The 21,687-nt window shown below is 32.7% G+C and overlaps 3 protein-coding genes across 4 annotated transcripts; 2 read left to right on the top strand and 1 right to left on the bottom strand.

Annotated features, from left to right (window-relative positions):
• Positions 1-1,246: 1,246 nt before the first annotated feature.
• On the top strand, positions 1,247-4,722 carry LOC140055336 (beta-microseminoprotein-like). The gene is made up of 4 exons (XM_072100654.1): positions 1,247-1,312; positions 2,743-2,846; positions 2,978-3,092; positions 3,965-4,722. Exons 2-4 carry the CDS (start codon positions 2,768-2,770, stop codon positions 4,089-4,091), a joined length of 321 nt encoding a protein of 106 aa, XP_071956755.1. The 5' UTR covers positions 1,247-1,312; positions 2,743-2,767; the 3' UTR covers positions 4,092-4,722.
• Positions 4,723-4,842: 120 nt separating this feature from the next.
• On the top strand, positions 4,843-9,320 carry LOC140055335 (beta-microseminoprotein-like). Of its 2 annotated transcripts, none has more exons than XM_072100653.1 (4): positions 4,843-4,932; positions 6,027-6,117; positions 7,857-7,977; positions 8,663-9,320. In XM_072100653.1, the coding sequence occupies exons 2-4, from the start codon at positions 6,036-6,038 to the stop codon at positions 8,793-8,795; spliced, it is 336 nt and encodes a 111-aa protein (XP_071956754.1). In that variant the 5' UTR covers positions 4,843-4,932; positions 6,027-6,035; the 3' UTR covers positions 8,796-9,320. The 2 variants fall into 2 exon arrangements, with proteins under 2 accessions (XP_071956754.1, XP_071956753.1); XM_072100652.1 differs by having other exon boundaries at positions 4,850-4,938.
• Positions 9,321-10,274: 954 nt separating this feature from the next.
• On the bottom strand, positions 10,275-21,516 carry LOC140055334 (SPRY domain-containing protein 3-like). The gene is made up of 9 exons (XM_072100651.1): positions 21,415-21,516; positions 20,643-20,952; positions 20,139-20,266; positions 16,444-16,576; positions 15,222-15,404; positions 14,432-14,639; positions 13,677-13,791; positions 13,173-13,350; positions 10,275-12,820 (listed from the first exon to the last, which is right to left on the bottom strand). The coding sequence occupies exons 2-9, from the start codon at positions 20,844-20,846 to the stop codon at positions 12,686-12,688; spliced, it is 1,284 nt and encodes a 427-aa protein (XP_071956752.1). The 5' UTR covers positions 20,847-20,952; positions 21,415-21,516; the 3' UTR covers positions 10,275-12,685.
• Positions 21,517-21,687: the final 171 nt, after the last annotated feature.

Raw genomic sequence — 21,687 nt, 5'->3', positions numbered from 1 at the left:
ACACATCTGCTTCTCCATCAGTATATTCGTCTGTACACGTTAAAACAGTCAAAATGTTTTTAGCCATTAGTTTGGTATTTGTTTTATGTTGGGTGCCAATCACACTGTTAATCATAGCCAGTGAAATAGTGTATCATGCTAACTCTGAATTCAAATATCACATGTGGTTTATTGGACTAGATTTGTTATTTGTAAATTTCATTGCAAACCCTTTTATTTACACAATTTCTATGCCACAGTTCCGCGCCGAGTTGTTCAGATTGTGTGGGATCAGGCAACGTTTGCAGCGAATACCTGAACATGACATGGCATAGTGAGATTTCTGTTGCTTCGACGAACATCACAAATATAAAAATAAAATGAAAAAGAATGAATGAAATGTATGTATTAAATATCAATGCATTCATGCCATCATCTCATTGTAAATTAGTGCCTTGAAAACTTTAGTGGTTATGTGCGCTAATTTTGACTATATATATTGTATAACTTTCGTCTACAACCGGACTATATGAATTGTAATCATTTCACCTTGCCCAGCCTAGTAAAGTTTAATTATTTCTAGATGGTAGTGATTAGTTGATAATATGATAATGTAGAAGGGGGAAGATGATGATATTGAACTATCAATCAACCACATGAAATTACTCGATTGTATAAATTCCTCTAGTAGCCTACTCTTAATTTTCAATCACAACAAGATATTACAATTATTGTGGAATTCACCAATGGTTTAGTACCGTCGTATATTATTATTTGATCTGACTGATTACCGTACGACACACACTCATGTGTACGCACCTTCATATTAATTCAACCAATATCAGAATGAATTGGCTGATATACTTTTTGAATTGTGTAATACAATTTGAATTGAAGGTCTTATGTATAATTATAATGGTAAATCCTTAGGCTGTATTACTTTTTACAGATATGTATTGTGATTTTTGTTTCATATTTAAAATAAAAGTAAAAACCAAAGAAAAACACATACTGTACTCATTGTGATGTTGTTGAATGTTTCCATTCTCTATCAATCAACAACAAAAACCAGGGCAAACATACACTGCAAGCTATTGGGTATTTCGTTTAAACTTTGAAAAGTACAAAATGTCAAATACGAATATTATGATTGCATTAGTGTAAAAATCCATTTAATTTTAATATTTCAATCAATATATTATCCTAATTGCCACACAAACCTTTAACATCTCCAGGGAGTTGGTCATGTTTTTCACCTGGTCTATAGGTTAAATGAAATTTCATTCTGGGAGCGGCTGCTTCGCAGATCAACATTGTTCAAGTTTCATTTTCGGTAAAGTACTAATATTTTTACTTGTCTAAATCTTAGTTTGATCAAAAGATTAAAGTAGTAAAATTAAAGTATAATTATCTAGATTGTTTAAATAATAATAATTATAATATTTATATATTTAAATATTTGCGGAACAAATAAGTATTCATGCTTGTTCCTAATAATTGAACAGCAACTAAATTTTATTTTTTATTTTGTAATTGAACTTATTTGAGTAAAGCAGAGTGAGCTCTTGATATTAAGATGATTGACTTATTTTGTCAAATTTACGCCCATGGGCTTCTTTTCGAGGTTTTACGGTACTGTAAATTCAGTTATAACAGGTTAATGCTGCAACAATAGAGTATACATTTTGAAACATAAATTCTAATAAGAGTTGAAAATACAGTCAATAGAAAATATATTCACAATATCATTAATAAATCAAATTAAAAATGGGCGATTAATTTCATAATCTTGGTTTATGATCAACTATCCATTTAGCATTAATATTGCCATTGTTATTCTACATATTAATTTACTTTAGTCATAACCTCGTGCTTATGAAAATTGGATTATATATACAAACTTATTATTTTATATTATTTCCTAACATAATATAAGTCGTTATTATTTATTTACTATCATTTAAATTTATATTCAGTATAAAATCAAATAAATTAGATGAATAAAATATATCAGTGTATGCGTTTTAAAGAATATGTATAATTAATATATCAAGAAGATATAACGAATGTAATACTCAAAGCAATGCCAATTAAGGAAGATTGATCAGTAAAAACAAAATTAGTTTTAGGTAATTTTTACATTTTAATAAAAACTAAAACACAAATTGAGTTATTTTTCATTTTAAATTATTTAACATCTCTGCCGTATTGTGGTTGATCTATATGGGATTTGTCTAAACATCCCGTGAGTATTCATAAGTATTGTACTTTGACAGTTATAATAATTACAACAAGGTGCAGTTATTATAACATTCTGTACTCCGTAAAAATAATGTATATTGGTAATGGACTGTATCAATATTCATTAATTAGCAATATCACTTGGGAAAACCACTCAAATGTTAAAACAAAAACGCCAGAATTTTAAATGACAACATTGTGATAAACTTTTTCACAATGTAGTGTTGGTTATTGTGATATTATTTGAAAAAACACTGATTTCGTAAGTATTGTTTTGTTGATTTCATCGGCTGATATTTAGGCTTATATAACAAATCGTGTACTTTTGTACATTACAATAAAATGCGCTGTTTGTGCCACGAGAAATTGTTTTGAAATAATTGTAGTTTACGTTTGGTTCCTATGTATCTAATTCGATTCACATTCTTACAACCACGTGTTTATCTTACTTTCGAGCCCCCGTGAAGTGTGTCACATATTTAGGTTGGCAAACTTGTTAATATTTGTTTCTTTATTTAACAGTATTCTAGAAATTCTGATACGAATAATGCAGCCACTTATACACATCTTCTTCTTGTTGTCAGTGGCGGAGTTTACTACTTCATCAAATTGCTGGTTTTCAAAAGGTAAATAGGCCTTGTTCTTTTTTTTTTCAAGTAGAGTTCTGACCATTGTCAATTTTTTAATCCGTATGCCTACGCCAAGAGCTGCAACCATGGAAAAAATACTATTTTAATCCTTTGTCTTTAATATTTAGGCCCATGTGTTAACGGGAAAAAAGAATACAGAGTCGGCGGTAGGTGGCGTGTACGTTATGACGATCACTGTGAAGATTGCACATGCGTTAAAAGTGGATTTGCTTGTTGTCCAATGTGAGTTTGAAATTAGCGTTTCATTACAGTTACGAAGGCCTACACATAGCACTAATTTGATTGCGTTAAAAAAACAGGTTATCAGGTTTTTGGCCAAATTATGCTGAATTTGGTTAAATTTATGCTAGATTTTCTCGGAAAAAATGCTAGAAACAATGCCAGATCGTAGAAAATATGCTTTAGAATTAATTGATTTTCCGAATTATGCTAGATATTCAAAATTATGCTTATCATAATTGCTAGATGCTATGTCAAAATGTTGCTAGATATACTAGATTTGGCTACTATGTAACAACTGCCTTGCTTCTAAAGCGTGGTTCCCACTAGCGACGCAACACAAGGACGTAACGCAACGCAAGTGAATTGACCAATCACAAGCGATGGCTTATTCGCTTGTGATTGCTAACTGTCTATAACTTCGCTTGTCATTGGTTAAAACGCTTGCGTTGCGTTTACGTCCTTGCGTTACGTTCTAGTGGGAACCAAGCTTAAAGCGTGGTTCCCACTAGCGACGCAACGCAAAGACGTAACGCAACGCAAGTGAATTGACCAATCACAAGCGATAGCTTATTTGCTTGTGATTGCTAACTGTCTATAACTTCGCTTGTCATTGGTTAAAACGCTTGCGTTGCGTTTACGTCCTTGCGTTACGTTCTAGTGGGAACCACGCTTTAGTAGGCTACGCGGCAACAAAGTCGACCAAGCAGCATTGCGCATGCATACAAATATATCTTTATTATGATAGGTCTCCAAAGCATGATATATTGTTTTCTAATTTTTATGTTTAGAAATGTTTGTTTTTATATACTCTCTCTAAAAAATGCAAACTAAGTAAATCATCGAAAATAATGTTTTTCTTCTCTTCTATCTAGACCATATCCAGTGGATATACCAAAGTCTTGTGCAGCGATTTTTGATGACAAAAAGTGTAAATACCACGTTGTAAGACGAGATAAGCCGTGTATCCCATGTTCACGACCTGTATCATATATCGGATAGTATAATATTCATTACACCAACGAATAATTCTTTGTGTTTTACACTCAAAACTGTAATACCCTGAGAGATCTTTTCCGTCACTAAACGCGCTGAAAGTTGATGTAAATAGTAGGCCTTATAGTAAGTACTTGTTTACGCTTCCCATAACGACAAATATATTACCTTATCATCCTATCAAATACTAATAGCAATTTCACCCGGCGATCTTTCACAATTATCATGTTAGCCTTTAACAGCTTCACTAACCATATAAGTTAAAATAGCTGTACAAATTTGTTATTAGCACAATATGTTTGTTGGTAATAATAACAATAAAACACAATTTAAACTACATTAACATTGTAGTTGTTGGTGAACGTGCTTCTAAAGAATTTTGAACAATAAGTCATTTTTTATGGCTGAGCGAAATAGAATTAAACTCTTAATACAGTTACAAAATAACACTCAACTCTTATCATTAGCGTAATAACAAAAACATTTAGAATGGTTACACGTAAAAGCACTAATGTTATTAATGTTTAAAATACTATTTGCATCACTTCTCATATGTATCGACCTCTGTCCTCAATATAGACTAAAATTAAACGCCAAGTTACCACGTGTCGCCAGAGAATAATAATGATCCAAAAACACTAATAGTGATAAAACTTTCTGACTTTATTAACGCCATATCATTGCCGCATCAATCATCTTATGATTATTATTAGTTAATATACACAAAATGAACATAACAGAAGGTTTTCTGATGCTATATAAATGTCTGGATAGTTTCAAAATAGATGTAGTATCTTTGTCGTCTTCAACAATTCATACCACCATCATTGCATCTGGTCATTGACAGGTAATCGTAAGTAGGCTTTCGTTTAAATCATCTTATAACTTTTTTTGTACTTCTGGTTATTATTCCTTATTAGAATATTTTTTATAACCAACTGTAATACCAGTTGGTATTAAAGAAGATTTTGCTTTAGAAGTTGTCATCGATTACGAAAAGGCATAATTCTGCCAAAGAAAATGTTTTCTAGTTTCTCTTAATTTTACCAGATCGTCCAACATGTTCTTTGATAATTAGAGAAGGGCTTGTTTTAGAAGAGTTTAATGTATTGTTAAATATTGGTTCTGCTTTAGAAGGCCTACTGTCTTTATGTTTTTACTTTTACATACTTTTTTTAGTATAAAGTGGCTACGTGTACGCCTATTTGTAAATGCAATCCCTGTGCTATATCTACACCTATTGAGATGATCATGATGATCCTCCGACCCTCATAACATTAAAAAAAAACATCCCTCTGTTATCGATTACGTTTAGGCATAATTTTACTAAAGAAAACATTTTCTTTGGTTAGAGAAGGGTTTGTTTTAGAGTTTTACTGTATTTTTTTATTATTAATGCTAAAATAATAAGATATTTTTCGTTTTAAATATTGGTTTGGTTTAGAAGTGTTTTACAGTAGGCCTACAGTATTGTTATTGATATAATTATAGGCATAATTCTACTTTTAAATAACCTTTTTTTTATTAGATATTTTTAATTAATTTATTAATAGAAGGGTTTGTTTCAGGAGAGTTTTACTGTATTGTTACTTGTATTAATACAAAATGATAATTAGATAGGCCTACTTTTCGTTTTAAATATTGGTCTATATAATCTTTTGAATACTAACATTGCTAATATATGTACAAACTTGTTTAAGTATCAACACCATTCATCATATAGTTAACTAGGTCTAAATGAGATTAAATTATGTTTTATGCTATTAGTATATTTATTTGTCACTTGGTTAACGAATTGTATAGTTTATAAACACAGTTAGGCAATTAACTAGAAAAAACAAAAGAGGTGTCAGCTGATTACATAAATTTCTAAAAAAGTTATTAGAATTATACGATAAACAATGACCCGCTATGTGATTATTTTGTTTGTTTTTGTAACAGGTTTCCAAAATGAAAGCAGTTTTTATTTCCGTCGTTATTTTTTCATTAGCGGTCTACGCAGACATAGCTCGAATCCCTCGCCTTGGTGGTGGTACGTTATATAGTTTACATTTACATAGAGTTAAGATTTATCCAATGATAATAATTATAAGCCGAAGGCTAGATGGCAAACTGTAATGTTATCGCAGTTCAAAAAGTGATTCTCTATGGAGAGGGGACCCATAAGATGGCGGCTGCAATCGACATATATGCCCTACGCAGTACGCACTGCTATACAACATTTAATTTTGTCACTCCTAAGGCTACTGGCGTTAATGATTCGACTTTTTATTTCTTAGGTATCCGTGACTGGAACAGGCTCCCCAATTCACTCAAATCAATACAAAATAATGCAACCTTCAAAATAAAACTTAAAGAATATTTTAATAATGAACAACTTGGAATATCAGTTTAATTAAGTTATTTTTTAATATTGTTTTTTGATGTTATCTTGTCTTATATGTATTTTCTTGTTTTTTCCATTTTTACTGCGTCCAACTTAATGATATATTGTACTAGGCCCAACCACTCACTTTTTCAGTTAATACGGATTGGAACCCATTGGAAATAAGTTTACTTTTTATTTGACGACTTAATGGGTTATCCTGGTATTCTTTTTGTACATTGTATATTTTAACTTTTGTGTATGAATATCGAATAAAATCAATCAATCAATCAATACGCCTCCTGTAAGCCTATCTGCGTGAGAACGATACACAACGCAGCGTACAAAAAATGCTAGATTACCAAGAAATTATTCATTCCATTGCGATTAACAATATATTTAATTTTATAAAAACTTCACTGTGCTTATAACAAGAATATGTGTTGTATATTAGATTATTATTTTTTATATTGAATAATGTTTTTGAACGGTCGCCATATTGTTGGTTCCCCTTCTCCTGTTGGAATCACTTTGTAGTCTGGAGTACGCCCTCTAGCCTTCGGCTTATTACATCGCTCTGGGTTTATCGCAAAATAGTGGGATTTGGGAGCAACGTCATAACGTGCCCGTACGTGATTTGTTGTTTATACGTACGCGTCGTGACGTTTGCCCCAAACCCTTTTATGCATTGAGCAATGGCGTTCCTCGCGAAATCAAGCTCTTTGCGATAAATAACGATGAATATTTTCGTTACAACATTTGCAAAATCCCACAAATTAATACAGTATTATAGTTCGACGATCAAACAGCATACATGCGTTCCAACTCGGACGTAACGTAAAGTTTTATCCTCAGAACTAAGAGACGTAAGTGAAAAAAGGACGTAAGTGCAGCGTAGGGATTTGACCAATCACAAGCGATGGATTATTCGAGCTATCACTTGTCATTGGTTAACTTACTCGTGTTGCGTATCCGTCCTTGCGTGTGTGACGATTGGCCAAATGTCCTGTGGTGTGCGCTTACGTCATGCGTTACGTCCTAATTATGGGAAACAAAGATTCAGAATCCTACACTCGAGTGAGATAAATTGTGTTTTAACAAGGGATTTGGGGATTTCTTTTTCTAGTAGTTCCCAGTTATCATATTAATTTTCCTTGTATAAGAAGAGTGTGTGTGTTTATGTTAAATTTAAACTGGTTAAATGTAGCTAAAGTAACAGGAAGAAAAGTCCATTACACTGTACTTCATAATATAGTTACCTATAGTTCTTTGTCACATATACCGAGACTAAAATAAACTCATTTATTGCCTATCCTTTTGATTTAAAACAACAATTTGTTCATATTTGTTAGAAATTGAATAATAACTGGATTATGTCATTGCCATAACACTTTTTTTGTTGACAGGACCATGTATAGACGAGGAAGGAAATAAACACGAGTTGAACGAGGATTATGTAAACGTACATAATACTTATTGCGAGAATTGTACATGTCATGAGAAGGAAATCGTCTGCATATCAGACCCGTATGTTTTACTGAAGATCAATTTTTATTAACACGTATTCAATTACATATGTATATTATACTATTGCAAAAAACACACTGAACAAGAGTATTCACTCACTATTCGGTGATAAAGGAAATAGGTACCCGTAGTTGTCTTTTGGTAGATCTTAACTTAAATCATGACTACTACAAGTTCCAAAAACCTATTCACTGTGACGTTACAGCATTACAGAACTATCTCAATTAAGATTTTAGCAGCCGATTCTACAGCTGTCAATGGGTAGATCTTGACTGACTACAGAAATTCATCTACATACGGGGTGTATTAGGAGGCCTACGTAGTTTTAATACATTTTATCTTGGTTCGTGTGTATTCTTCATCGCTCATGCATTACATTACGGTATACATTGTCGCTACATGAACGTTATGACAGAAATAACATCTAATAAAAGTACACCTAGACTCGTATCTAGATGAATTTCTGTAGTCAGTTAAGATCTACCCATTGACAGCTGTAGAATCGGCTGCTAAAATCGTAATTGCGATATAGTTCTGTAATGCTTTAACGTCACAGGGAATAGGTTTCTGGAAGTTGTAGTAGTCATGATTTAAAACATCAATAAAGTTGTAGGCCTGTTTTTCTTTCAAATTTAATGATATTCGTACTAACCCTTACTTATCATTTATTACTTTTAATTTACAGACAATTTCCTGTTGGTATTCATGCAAGTTGCGAACCTGTTTTTATAAAAGAAGAATGCAAATTTCAAGTCGTTAAAAAGGATGACCCAACGCAGGATTGTCCCTTCCCTCACAAGATTATCGGTCAACAATAAATGTGCCTTATTACAAATATGCCAGACTTCGTTGATTTAGTCCTAATTCGTACGCGTTTTGTACGGACATCAAATTTGAGTTTGTGGCAGCGACTTTTCCGCATAAAACTAAAGCACTGTAATATTCTATGGTAACCGATTTTATGGCCTATATACCTACTTTTATTCTAATTAATTAAGGCAGTATAGCAAAAATATTTTCCATCAATAGCGCCTCCTAATATTAATTATTGAATGAACTAAATAATGAAATGTACAGAAATTACACGTGTCATAATTTAATCGTTTAATTTTAAAATAATCAAACCAGACAGTAATCTTCCAATCAAAGTAATTGCTTTCAGCCTTACATTACAAACTCACTAACTTCATTTAAGTATTACGCAATCTTTTTATATTAATTAATATATATAATTTTTACATTCTCAATATTAAAGTTTAGCCTACGTCGTTATTATTAAAATGGGCATGCAGTTGTGTTGAATTATATTATGTTACAATAAATCTACATGTTTATCAGAGAAATTGTTTGGCGCTTTTACATGCTTATTATATTTTTTTTAGCAATCTTGTAACTAAAATGCCGCTAGGTAAAAGCACGCACATTGAATCCACAGGAAAAACTTCGTGGGTATAATAGGCCTACATGTTTTCTGTATGATGTAAGTGGAAGTGGGTGGAGATGTCTTACAAAATAAGAATTTCCAGTTAGCGCAATGTAGGCCGAACTGTTGAGTTAGAAGCTTGGTTCATTACCCGAATGTTAAGCTTGGTTCCCACTAGAACGTAACGCAAGGACGTAAACGCAACGCAAGCGTTTTAACCAATGACAAGCAAAGTTATAGACAGTTAGCAATCACAAGCGAATAAACCATCGCTTGTGATTGGTCAATTCACTTGCGTTGCGTTACGTCCTTGCGTTGCGTCGCTAGTGGGAACCACGCTTTAGTGACGTATCCCCACGTACATACTACAATATTTTCCCAGAATCATAGGAATACTTGGTAATACAGCATCTCATTTGTATCACATGTGGTGCCTGTATCATGCAATGTTAGGTTGGATATGATACTACGAGATACATGTGAAAAACATGTGATGTTGTATTGCCAAATATTCCTATGATACTGGAGAAATCTATTTACAGTAGGCCTATGGAGAATCGGGTTGGGTTCATGTTCTGATACACCAATTGGAACATTTCCTCGACCACCGTGTGTACATCACTTCTGCACCGAGTGCATCCGATAGATTTGAGGAACTCTCTTACTGGAACAAGGCCATATACATGGCTGCAGTCGCGCGCTCAAGTTAGTGTTTACCGACCACCAACCGACCAACCGACCGACATAGTGAGCTCTAGACTAAAAACAAGTCAATTAACCCGAATGGTAAGCAAAAATAAAAAGCTCTATATATCGGTACTTGTAAACTACTCAAACTTTATTATACTTCGTGAATTATTTGATCTACCTGAAATGTTTGTTTATTAACCATTATTTCATCATTCAACGAAACTTAACTTAAAGTAAGTTATAGTACACAAACACATGTTCGTTCGTAATGTATAATAAAACATTAATAACATACACTCTAGCGCTAAATTAACTGCCCATATGGTAGATTTATGAATATTTTAAGGTATTGAAATTATTGAGCATGAGCAATACTAATATAAAATTTGTTTTTGCAGTAAATAAATAACTTGCTGACATTATTATATAATTCGAAATTGCGTTTTCATTACTATCGGTATAGTTTCACCCGGGAGATGGTTTTAAAACTTGTTAAACTCTTGTCTACACCATCAGATTCAGATTAGATATTAAGTCATTCATACATAGTATAATGATAATTGTTTTCTTGGCAGAAAAAAAACAAGCAAAGCAATACACACATAATATTTACATTCATGATCAACATGGAACTAAAAACTGATAAAGCAATATAAAATATATTGTTTGAAGGTTTGCATGGCGAAATCAAATGTTGATATAAAGTTTGCGGTACACCACGTGTATTAGTTCTGAAAAGAACTGTTGAGTTTCTCGACGTTTCGAACAATATGCTTTGATCGTCCTCAGGAGTGAGAATGCAGAAAGTCCAGGAAACTTGGAATATAAGTGGGAAAGGGTGTGACTGGTGTGAAATCCAGAAACAATGGCAAGTTCACACAGTAGGGGGGATTGAAACAACAACAAAAACAAACACACATAATATTTACATTCGTGATCAACATGGAACCAACAATACTGATCAAGCAATATAAAATACAACAGACCTAATGACCTATCTTTGGAACTCATTGTTGTGTAGTCTAATAGCGCTAGGTAAGAATGAACATTTATGTCTATTTGTTTTAACTGGAATTGTTGTTAATCTTCCAGATCTGGTAACTACTAACTTATTGTTGAGAATGTGAGATTCATCAGCTAAAATACTATTTAAATTAGATGTCATAACATCATTACATATTTGTGTGATATCTTTAATCTCGACAACAGTAATTTTGCCTGCATTCCTAACTATTCAGTTTAACTTACTCTATGTGACAAAAAAATGTGATATGGCCATATATGGACATTATGATGTCATATCATTACCATATTTAAGCATATCCCTACCCTATTTGGGCACATCATACTCTTTTTCCAAACTAGTTTGATAGTGTAGACTGAGCATTACACTTTGTAATGGACAAATTGTGCAAAAGGTAGAGATACACACACTTTACCCTCACAGCAACACGTCAGCATTAATAATGATTATGATTAATAATGATTAATTTAATGATTAACTAGTTAAAATAATTTAATAACAAATACACAATTGCACGCCGTTTGCAAATGAGCATACAGTAATTTATTCTTTCATACCAAATTGTGCAAAAACGTAAATTTCAATTTCGTAAGCAAAATTATTATTTAAAAAAATAAGACGCGCAGAAATCAAATGTCTACATCTTATTAATTCAACATTATTTAAATCTACTATTTACAGCATGGAATATTACACTTTGTTTAAAATTGTCTTAGAAAATTTAAATCTAAACTAAACGTTATTTATATTAGAAACCAATACCAATATAATTTTAATATTAAATAGAAAAACATAAACGTTTTTATTTATAGTTCATAATTATACAAATTGTATTTTAAATATTCTTACATATATTGGTCACAAATTTAAATAGAAACAAAAATTAATACTAATAAATTGTATTATATCATATTTTTCAGGCAAGAAGTATCTTTAAACAAAAAAATACCTTGCAACTAAAGCAACCATCTGATGACAAAATACAAATAAAATTTCCATTTTTATTATAAAATATTCTAAGATGATGAAACAATTTAAAAAATTGTTTAATAAGAAAATAATATGAAAAATTTAGTGTTTATATTTTTTTTTCTAAAAAAGGAAATTAAATGAGAAAACATTTATCCTATTTGCTCAGCAAAAAGAAACACCATAGAACCACTCATTTGAGACACAGCTATTCAGGGGACATCTGATACATGTTTTAAAAAATCTGTTGGATACAAAAGGTGTCCCCTTAATGGAGGTTTTTTTAAAGTAAAACTGGACATACATTCTTTCCATTGATTTCTTGAATAACCAGGCATATTGAGCCAGTTCTAATTCAGTTTTTATATACTGTACATTATCAATAAATATAATTATAATTAAACAACATTAAATTGTTCATTTACTGTCTATTATTACCACTAATGTATTTTCAACAAGAAACATGTAATGAAAATGCTATTATTGGTATTGAGCTTTATGACCTCTTGCATAACTACAGACAAAGGTACAGTAACACACACATTAACATCGACTGGAAGTTCATAAAGCAAAGGAACACAGAACTCTAAAAAGGTTATAGGTCAACCACTCAAAGGTCGAAGATCAATGCGAACTTTCTCTCCAATACTCATCATTCCTATAGAGGGGAAGAAGCCACCTTGTGGTATTCGTACTTCTCTTCGTCCAATTGTCTTGCCATTTCTAGTGAAAAATACCTGGAAAAAAATCGTATGCAGTAAATGATTATTTCCTTACATGGTACCAGTGATAAATGATCCTTTATTCCTTAGGGTAGGGTCCTCATCTTTTCTTGAATTTGAATAGAACATCTATGCATACTGTCAGCTCTCCCAATTTTCTCTGAAAACCGGAGACTCTCCAAACAACCAGGCTTTTATTGACGTAGAAAATTAATGTTTAGCATAAAACACACTCTGAATACCAGACTTATTAGGTCATTCGAATAGTGTCCTGTAATGTGAAAGTTGGCTGTACAGTAGATGCTTACTTTTCATGGTTTTCTTTTTCAATTTAATCTTGAGAAATAAACAAAATAAGCAAACCAACCTGTACACTGATTCCTTGACTTTGTAAATCCATCAATTCCTCATTAATTAAATCTTGATCGTCATCTTCATACTGCCCTCTAGGGTACATAAGATTTAGGTCACCAAGGCCATACAACGGGTCTCTAGCTGGTAACACTGATGAAGCACCCTCTTCTTCTTCAGCATCTTTATCTTCGCTGTAAAAGATATTCACTTTTATTATTTTAAGCAATGAAAGACAAACTGAAAATTTTCTATAAGGCCAATTTACACAGACGAGCGGTAGCTGTAACGGTAAGCCAAGAGCTTGTTCCACATAGAATCTGTATCTATCCTGAGCGGAAACCGCCCGGCCGCTCCACGTTGTTTGTAAATGGTCATAAGGAATAACATCTAACATTATGTATTTCTTACCGTCACCGCTCGTCTGTGTAAATTGGCTTTTAATCTGCAATTTGAATCAAAAATTTAAAAAGACAATATTAACATTATGTGTTATCATAGCTTATTTATGCAAACTTACTCATCAAATTGATAATCACGAGGAAACATCACTCCACATCCCATAATATCACCTTTATAGCACCTGGGGCCAAATGGGTCACCTTGTCCCACACCATTAAATAATTTACCATCATCTAAATAAACAAAGAATAAATGTAAAGGCACTGTCGAATATAGAGCTAAATATGACTGTTAAATATCATTGACATTACATACATATTTATTACCCAAATTTCTGTCTGATAACTTACATTAAACAAGAAATATTTCCTACAAAAAACGCCGCTCTACTTTTTGAAATAACAGTTTTAATTATTGTTCTTTCTTCAGAAATAATGATTTTATTATTATTAAAAAAGTTATTTTTGTTTAAAAATCAGTAGTAAACATTTTGTGTAATGTAAATATAGTCTGGCCTACAGAACAAAAATATAATCATAAACTAAATAATAGTAACATATGCAAGGGTAATGTTTGTTACTCCCTAAGGTCGTAGTGACCCACCCATACACCGCAACATTCAAGTAAACACATTTTTCTATGATTTTTTATATATGTACTGAAAAAATGTTTTTTTTCCTCTGTCAGTGTTTTCCCACCTCCCAAACTGGATTTAACTTCACCAACCTAACCTTACAAGCTGCATGATATGGTATGGAGAAAAAATTCCAACCAGGGTGGTTTGGATAGTTGGCCAATAGCAACATAGCAATTTTTTCACGATCAACTATCTCAAACTCCCCCACCTCTCCAACTGGATTTAACTTCACTAACCTGCATGGTATGCTATGGAGCCATAATTCCAACCAGGGTGACGTGATTTTGGATAGTTACGCCTGGCTAGACCAATAGCAACATAGCAGTTTTTTCCAGGATCAATTATTTCTAACTCAAAGTAATGATTTGTTGGGGTAACTGGTTTCCTCGCTTGGGCAAGTCCAACATTAGCTGTCGACTTTCCTCTTCCTACATACGATAAAAACTATGAAAAAAAAAGGATTTAATCTAAATAAAACATTTACAATTTAGAAGAAGAATAAGAATATTAATGTTAAAGGGCTGAAAATAAAATAAACATGGGAGAAAAACAAACTTAAACTACTACCAAAAATTGAATACACACATGCACATAGACTTAAGCTCTGTCTACACTATCAAACTAGTTTGACAAAAAAGGTGTGATGTGCCCAAATATGGTAGTGCTATGTTCAAATATGGTAGTGATATGACATCATCATGCCATATATGGCCACATCACATTTTGTTGTCACATAAAGTTTGATAGTAGACAGAGCTGAAGTACCAAGTGGTCTTACGGCCAAACAAAGGTTTTACAATATAATATATTCTACTGTTCCGTCATTTTGCAGATGTCAATAACAGAGAGCTTTCGACCGAGGACCAACCTAGGTCAGGTCAATCGGTAATGGCCTGCACCTAGAAACCATCCTATGTGTCGAGGTCCTCCCTCCTTCTGCATGCGCACAATGAACTACAGTACATGACGTAGTTTGGTTGTCAGTCATCGTAAATCGAAAAAAGCCCCCAAATATTAACTACTTACTGGTCCGTTAACGTCAACATCGTGTAGCCTAGCCCAATCCTCTTCACAGCTGTCAACTACCATTTCCTCCACCATACTAGGCCCATCCGCCTGCAAATGAACCTGTACGCGATCACCAGCCGTCTTGAATGAAATGGCTGGGAAAAGACCACAAGCTGGGAACTCAACTTCTTGTGTTGCAATCTGTTGATGAAGTGAAGAAGTTATATATAATTAACTAGGGAGAGAAGCCCAATGTAATCAAAGCTAAAAAGTGATTCAATATGAAGAGGGACCACACAGAGGGCCAACCATTATCAGACACTAGACACACACTACCTACAGATTGTTGAGCATAATATAATCCTCATAAAAAACAAACTTTTCAGTTATTTTTGTATAATGAAAAATATTCTTGACCATATGAGCCACTGTGATGAGTCATGTAATGCCATGTTTGCATCACTATAACATGACTTAGTTTGCTCTCTAGAACTTAAAGCTCAGATACAGGCATGAATTTTAAATATAATATTTGGTTAATTGTACATAAATCAAATATTTGTAACAGAAATCAAGAGGAAAAAAAAATTAATTTCCCTTAATATGGTCAAATACAAAATTTGGCAAAAATTCTTCCATAAAAACCAGGAAGACTTTTTTTCAGTAGTTAGGTAGTTAACCTAATGTAATAACATGTCTGGTGACTCCCTAGACGGTGAAAAAAGATGGTGGATATACGGTGGATAATTTTTGCTATAGCATGAAAATAAAAATCTGAAGTTCAATAAAAATATCAAAAATGTAATATTCAAGTTATATTACCTATATTTAGTCATCTGATAACATTTTTACCACACCGTTTATTTTTCATAGCTTTTTAAAATGCCTCTCTACTTTACAAAATTTGTGTACAAAAGAATAGAGATTTTACTGTGTAATTTGAACTATCCCCCCACTGATAAGAAAGTGCTTATTTTCAACAAGCTCGTGTAACACAAATAAAATCCCAAAAATTATGAAACATAGGGGAAACTATAGATCGATAATTATTGGAATGTATGATCAATAGAAATTTTTTGCCCGCACCTGGCCTTTAAATCATTTTCTCTATAGAATGAAGTATTGAACTTATTGACATTATTTCAATTTTGTTTTCAAATACTATGCTATTAAAAATTCTTTGGCGTGAATGCAACAGCAGAAAATTGAAACGGATTAAATCAATAGAAATCAAAAGTACCTCTCTTCCATTTATTGTGAAGTAAACAGTTCGAGGTTCATCATCCTTGGCATCTTCAGAAAACTTCACCCCACATCCAATCTTGTCACCTTTCTTACATGCATCGTAAGGAGTAGCTTCACCCTTATGGTGGCTGAAACATGGAAATAAACTTGATAAAACTTTTCTGAGGAAGTATGTGAATTCAGAAATGGGTATGTGGATTGAATCCATTACTTTTAATAGAGGAAGACAACAATTTTACCAAAAACCTGAATTCGGAATATTGAAAAACATAACAAAGATACATTTTAATGAATAATACATAGACGTCTATTTGAACTTTAATTGCTTTCATAGTCTAAATAGCAGTTCAATGGAAACCTTTTAGAAATCATACTGCAGTCTGTAAACTACAGTATTCAACATCATCATTGTAAAATTAATTGGTGGCCTCTCATTCCTTCACAAGAATATATCAATATAATCAACTTACAAATCAATATCATCAACTTACAAATCAATATCATCAACTTACAAATCAATATCAACAACTTATAAGTCAATATCATCAACTTATAAATCAATATCATCAATTTAAAAATCAATATCATCAACTTAGAAATCAATATCATCAACTTACTGTATAAATCAATATTATCAACTTACTATATAAATCAATATCATCAGCTTATAAATCAATATCATCAACTAATAAATCAATATCATCAACTTAGAAATCAATATTATCAACTTACTACATATGTAAATCAATATCATCAACTAATAAATCAATATCATCAACTAATAAATCAATATCATCAATATACTGTATCAATTACATCAACTTATAAATCAATATCATAAACTTAACTGTATAAATCAAAATCATCAACTTAACTGTATAAATCAATATCATCAACTTAACTGTATAAATCAATATCATCAACTTAACTGTATAAATCAATATCATCAACTTAACTGTATAAATCAATATCATCAACTTAACTGTATAAATCAAAATCATCAACTTAACTGTATAAATCAATATCATCAACTTAACTGTATAAATCAAAATCATCAACTTAACTGTATAAATCAAAATCATCAACTTAACTGTATAAATCAAAATCATCAACTTAACTGTATAAATCAATATCATCAACTTAACTGTATAAATCAAAATCATCAACTTAACTGTATAAATCAATATCATCTACTTAACTGTATAAATCAATATCATCAACTTAACTGTATAAATCAATATCATCAACTTAAAACTGTATAAATCAATATCATCAACTTAACTGTATAAATCAAAATCATCAACTTAACTGTATAAATCAAAATCATCAACTTAACTGTATAAATCAATATCATCAACTTAAAACTGTATAAATCAATATCATCTACTTAACTGTATAAATCAATATCAACTAACTAAAAGAATAGTTCCATGATTTTCTACATATACTAATGAATTCTTTTAATGGGTCTTCGTCTATATCTTCATTTTCATTTTTTTTTTTTTCATTTTCATTTCTTTATTCGACAACAAGCGGTCCAGGGATTGCGACAGCAACAGAGCACCATAACACATTTGTGTCCGCAATCCCTGTAACATACAACTTAATACAAGTTAAAAATGAATATAAAATATACAGAAAATATAAAAAATTTAATTAATTTGTATTACTGTGTTACACCATTTAAAATACTCCTATACAATTAAAATAAATTTAGCGTTGATCAAGCAGATATTTTTTCAATTTCGACAGGAAATTTTTCAAAGGAAGAGTAACTGCTTGATCTTTGATTATGGAGGGTAGTGATGACCATATAACAGGAAAATTGTTGATAGACGAATATTTTAAAGTATCGGTACGTGCAAAAGGGTGGACAAATGTGAGTAATTCAGGATGGCGTTGATTGATATGGATATTGTTATTTACAGTACTACAAAAAGTTACATTATAAAAACAACGAAATATAAAGGAAATTAAAATCATTAAACGTCTATCACGTAAGGATAACCAACCCAAAGTTATTAAACGTTCGTCGTATGATATAGGTCCGCAGTGGGGTCCCAGAATACGTCTAGAGGCCCGTCGCTGAACCTGTTCGAGGCGTTTTATGTGTCCTCCATTTCTGGGGCCCCACGCCGGCAAACCATACTCTAGAATAGGTAGCACCAAAGTTTTGTACAGACACGAAATCGCGTCTGGAGAGCAATTTCCGGCTACAGAAAAAATAAAGCCTAACATTCGATTAGCTTTCGATATTAGATTATCAATTTGAACATTCCAATTCAGTTTAGAATCGATATGTACTCCTAAATGTTTATGGCTATCAACCACCGCAATTGTCTCACCATTAAGAAAGTACAACGGCTTAACAAAGTTACGCTTTCTGGTGATATGCATTAATTTAGTTTTGTTGACATTGAATTTCATTTGATTCTTATCAGCCCAATTAGATAAAATATTTATATCATTTTGCAAATTAACAATATCGTTGGCATTTTGTCTGTGTCTATATAGTATTATATCATCTGCAAAAAGAAAACATTCAGAAGAAACATTATGATTAACATCGTTCACAAACATATTGAATAAAATTGGACCAAGACAACTGCCCTGAGGTATACCCGATGTGACTGGAAGTACGGAAGAAGTAGCCCCCCTGAAACAAACTTTCTGATTCCTGTCAGTCAAGTATGAAGATATCCATTTCCAGATATTACCTTGAATATTAAAATTTACAGCAATTTTTGTTAATAAGATGTCGAAGGGCATTTTATCAAATGCTTTGCTCATGTCTAAAAACAGAGTATCAATAATTGCTGGCTCACGTTTGTCAAGAATTTTTGACCAGTGATAGGTAACATTATTGAGTTGAGTTACGCAAGATTTATGTTTGACAAAACCATGTTGATTAGGGTTAAGTAAACCGTTGTCATACGTAAAGTTATTAATGTTATTTACGATAATCTTCTCTAAAATTTTACACACCAATGAGGAAAGGGCCACTGGTCTATAATTAGTTATCGCTGCCTTATCGCCAGATTTATGAACTGGAATAGTATTTACACATTTCCAATCATTGGGCACAGTACCAGTATTAAGAGAAGTACGATACAGCAACCAAAGGGGATAGGCAATTGAATGCGATATTGGCTTGAGTAATTTGACTGATATTAAGTCTGGTCCAGGAGCGGAATTAGACCGAAATGTAGATATGGTGTTAATTATATCATTCGGACTAAATGAAATATCAGCAAGTACAGGGATTTTAAGAGAACAGGGGGGAGGTTCGTTAAAATTAAAATGAACGTTAACATCATTAAAAATAGAAGTAAAATATCGATTAAAACCGTTTACAATGTCTTCAATGTTGGAGTAATAAGAGTTATTCGTTGGATCAATAAATTCAACATCAATTAAGCTGTAAACTAACTATAGTATCACTATGTAGTTTACATTGAGAGTAAGGGCATGTGGCGCAGTGTTGCTTGTTGGATTACTGATTGTGAGAGTGTGGGTTCGAATCTAATGCTTGTTGCTTGTACCCTTGAACACTTTATGTACGTTTGCATTTGCCACACATGTGGCAAGGACCAGGGTACTATAATATGTACAGCGCCTTGAGGTTTCAAAACATTAGGGGCTTTATAAATCCAGGATATTATCACTATTTATTTAGTCGTAATAACTTACACTGAGGAATCCGTCACATTATAACCCAAGGATTTCTCATCAGATCCTAATGGCGTTCCTGGCTTTTGATCAGGTGGTGAAAGACCAACACAAATTGATGGTATCTTCAATGGGTTGGACAACTCTACCTGAGGAAATAATATTCAATCATTCAAGTTATTTATTTGAAGTTTTCAACCAGGGCAGTAAATCAATCTTTCAGAAAAGACTATACTCTCATTGGGTGGTATGGTATAAAATGACCGGAATTTATACCGAGTTTGAGGGACCCGCTCTGGTGCTGGTATTTTTTTTTTGTGCTGTATAAAGCCAAAGAGATGTGTTTCGGAAATATTAATAAAATAAATGTTAAGTTCTGTCTACACTATCAAACTTGTTTGACAAAAAAAGTGTGATGTGCCCAAATATGGTAGTGATATGCTCAAATATGGTATTGATATACAGTAACATAAAAAATATGGGCACATTTCTTTTGATAGTGCAGACAGGAATTTAGATATGTACCTCAAAGAAGCTATTCCCAGGAGAGACAGGCATACCATCTACGAAGAGTCCTTCACCTTTACTCAGTAATGTGTTTTCCACGCGCAGAACACCGTAATAACGTGGCCTATTTGCCTCACGGTCCATAAATCGGCCCAACATCCTCACTCGTGAAAAGTGCTGATACTGTAGTCCAAAGTGGATGCCCCTTCTGGCTCTACGCATTATCTGTTGTGAGCAATCAGCTCGACCACTGCTGGTGTACAGCCTAGGCTGAAGGTCGAGGCATGTATTTACGCAAACATATCCATCAAATGGTTCTGTTGATATCCTGTAGTGTAGCGCAAAAGTTTTAAAGAAAATGAATGAATGACTAACATTAACAAACTGCTTTCTCAGTCAATCAACAAAAACAAAGAGCAATATTGCCGCCATTAGTTAAGTAGAGATAAATTAACAGTTACAGGGTAAATATTAAGTGAAACATTCAATAATCAGACCATCGGGCTACACTGGAAATATCTTAGAGCCTAGGACCAACAGGCGATCCATTCTCCCAGCGGCCAGCCTACAATCTACAACATACATTTTCTAGCCTAGCTAGGTCGCCTCCCCCTGCCATCCTACCTACCAAACCTAGCCGCGCCGGCGTGTAGGCCTAGGCCTAGGCCCTAGCTAGCTAGCCTAGCCTACCTCCTAGCCTAGAGGTGGGCTAGTAGGCTAGGCCTAGGCAGTAAGCCTATAAAATCAATCTTTATTCATAGGGTGGTGAAACCAATAAAAAATCAAATACCTGTAGTAACCTCAGTTATCAAAAAGTTAAGAAGACAAGGATCTAAACGTATTGGTGAAAAGAAGGACGACCCGACGATCCGAGCGGAAAACTCGCGATTCATTCACTTCCAAAATTATTACGTCATCTAATAAACGTAATTATTCCTGCGGTCCAATCAATTTGATTTCAATAATTTCAAAATACGAAACGTATTGAACTATTAATTTCAACAAAACAGAAAGCAGCAGAAAGTAATTATTTTTTAAAGGTTTATTATAAATATAGAACTTT

The sequence above is a fragment of the Antedon mediterranea genome, chromosome 7, assembly GCF_964355755.1.
Source record: "Antedon mediterranea chromosome 7, ecAntMedi1.1, whole genome shotgun sequence".
NCBI classification, from domain to species: Eukaryota; Metazoa; Echinodermata; class Crinoidea; order Comatulida; family Antedonidae; genus Antedon; species Antedon mediterranea.
The sequence above is the reverse complement of the archived record's forward strand: the minus strand, read 5'-3'. Positions and strand labels throughout refer to the sequence as shown.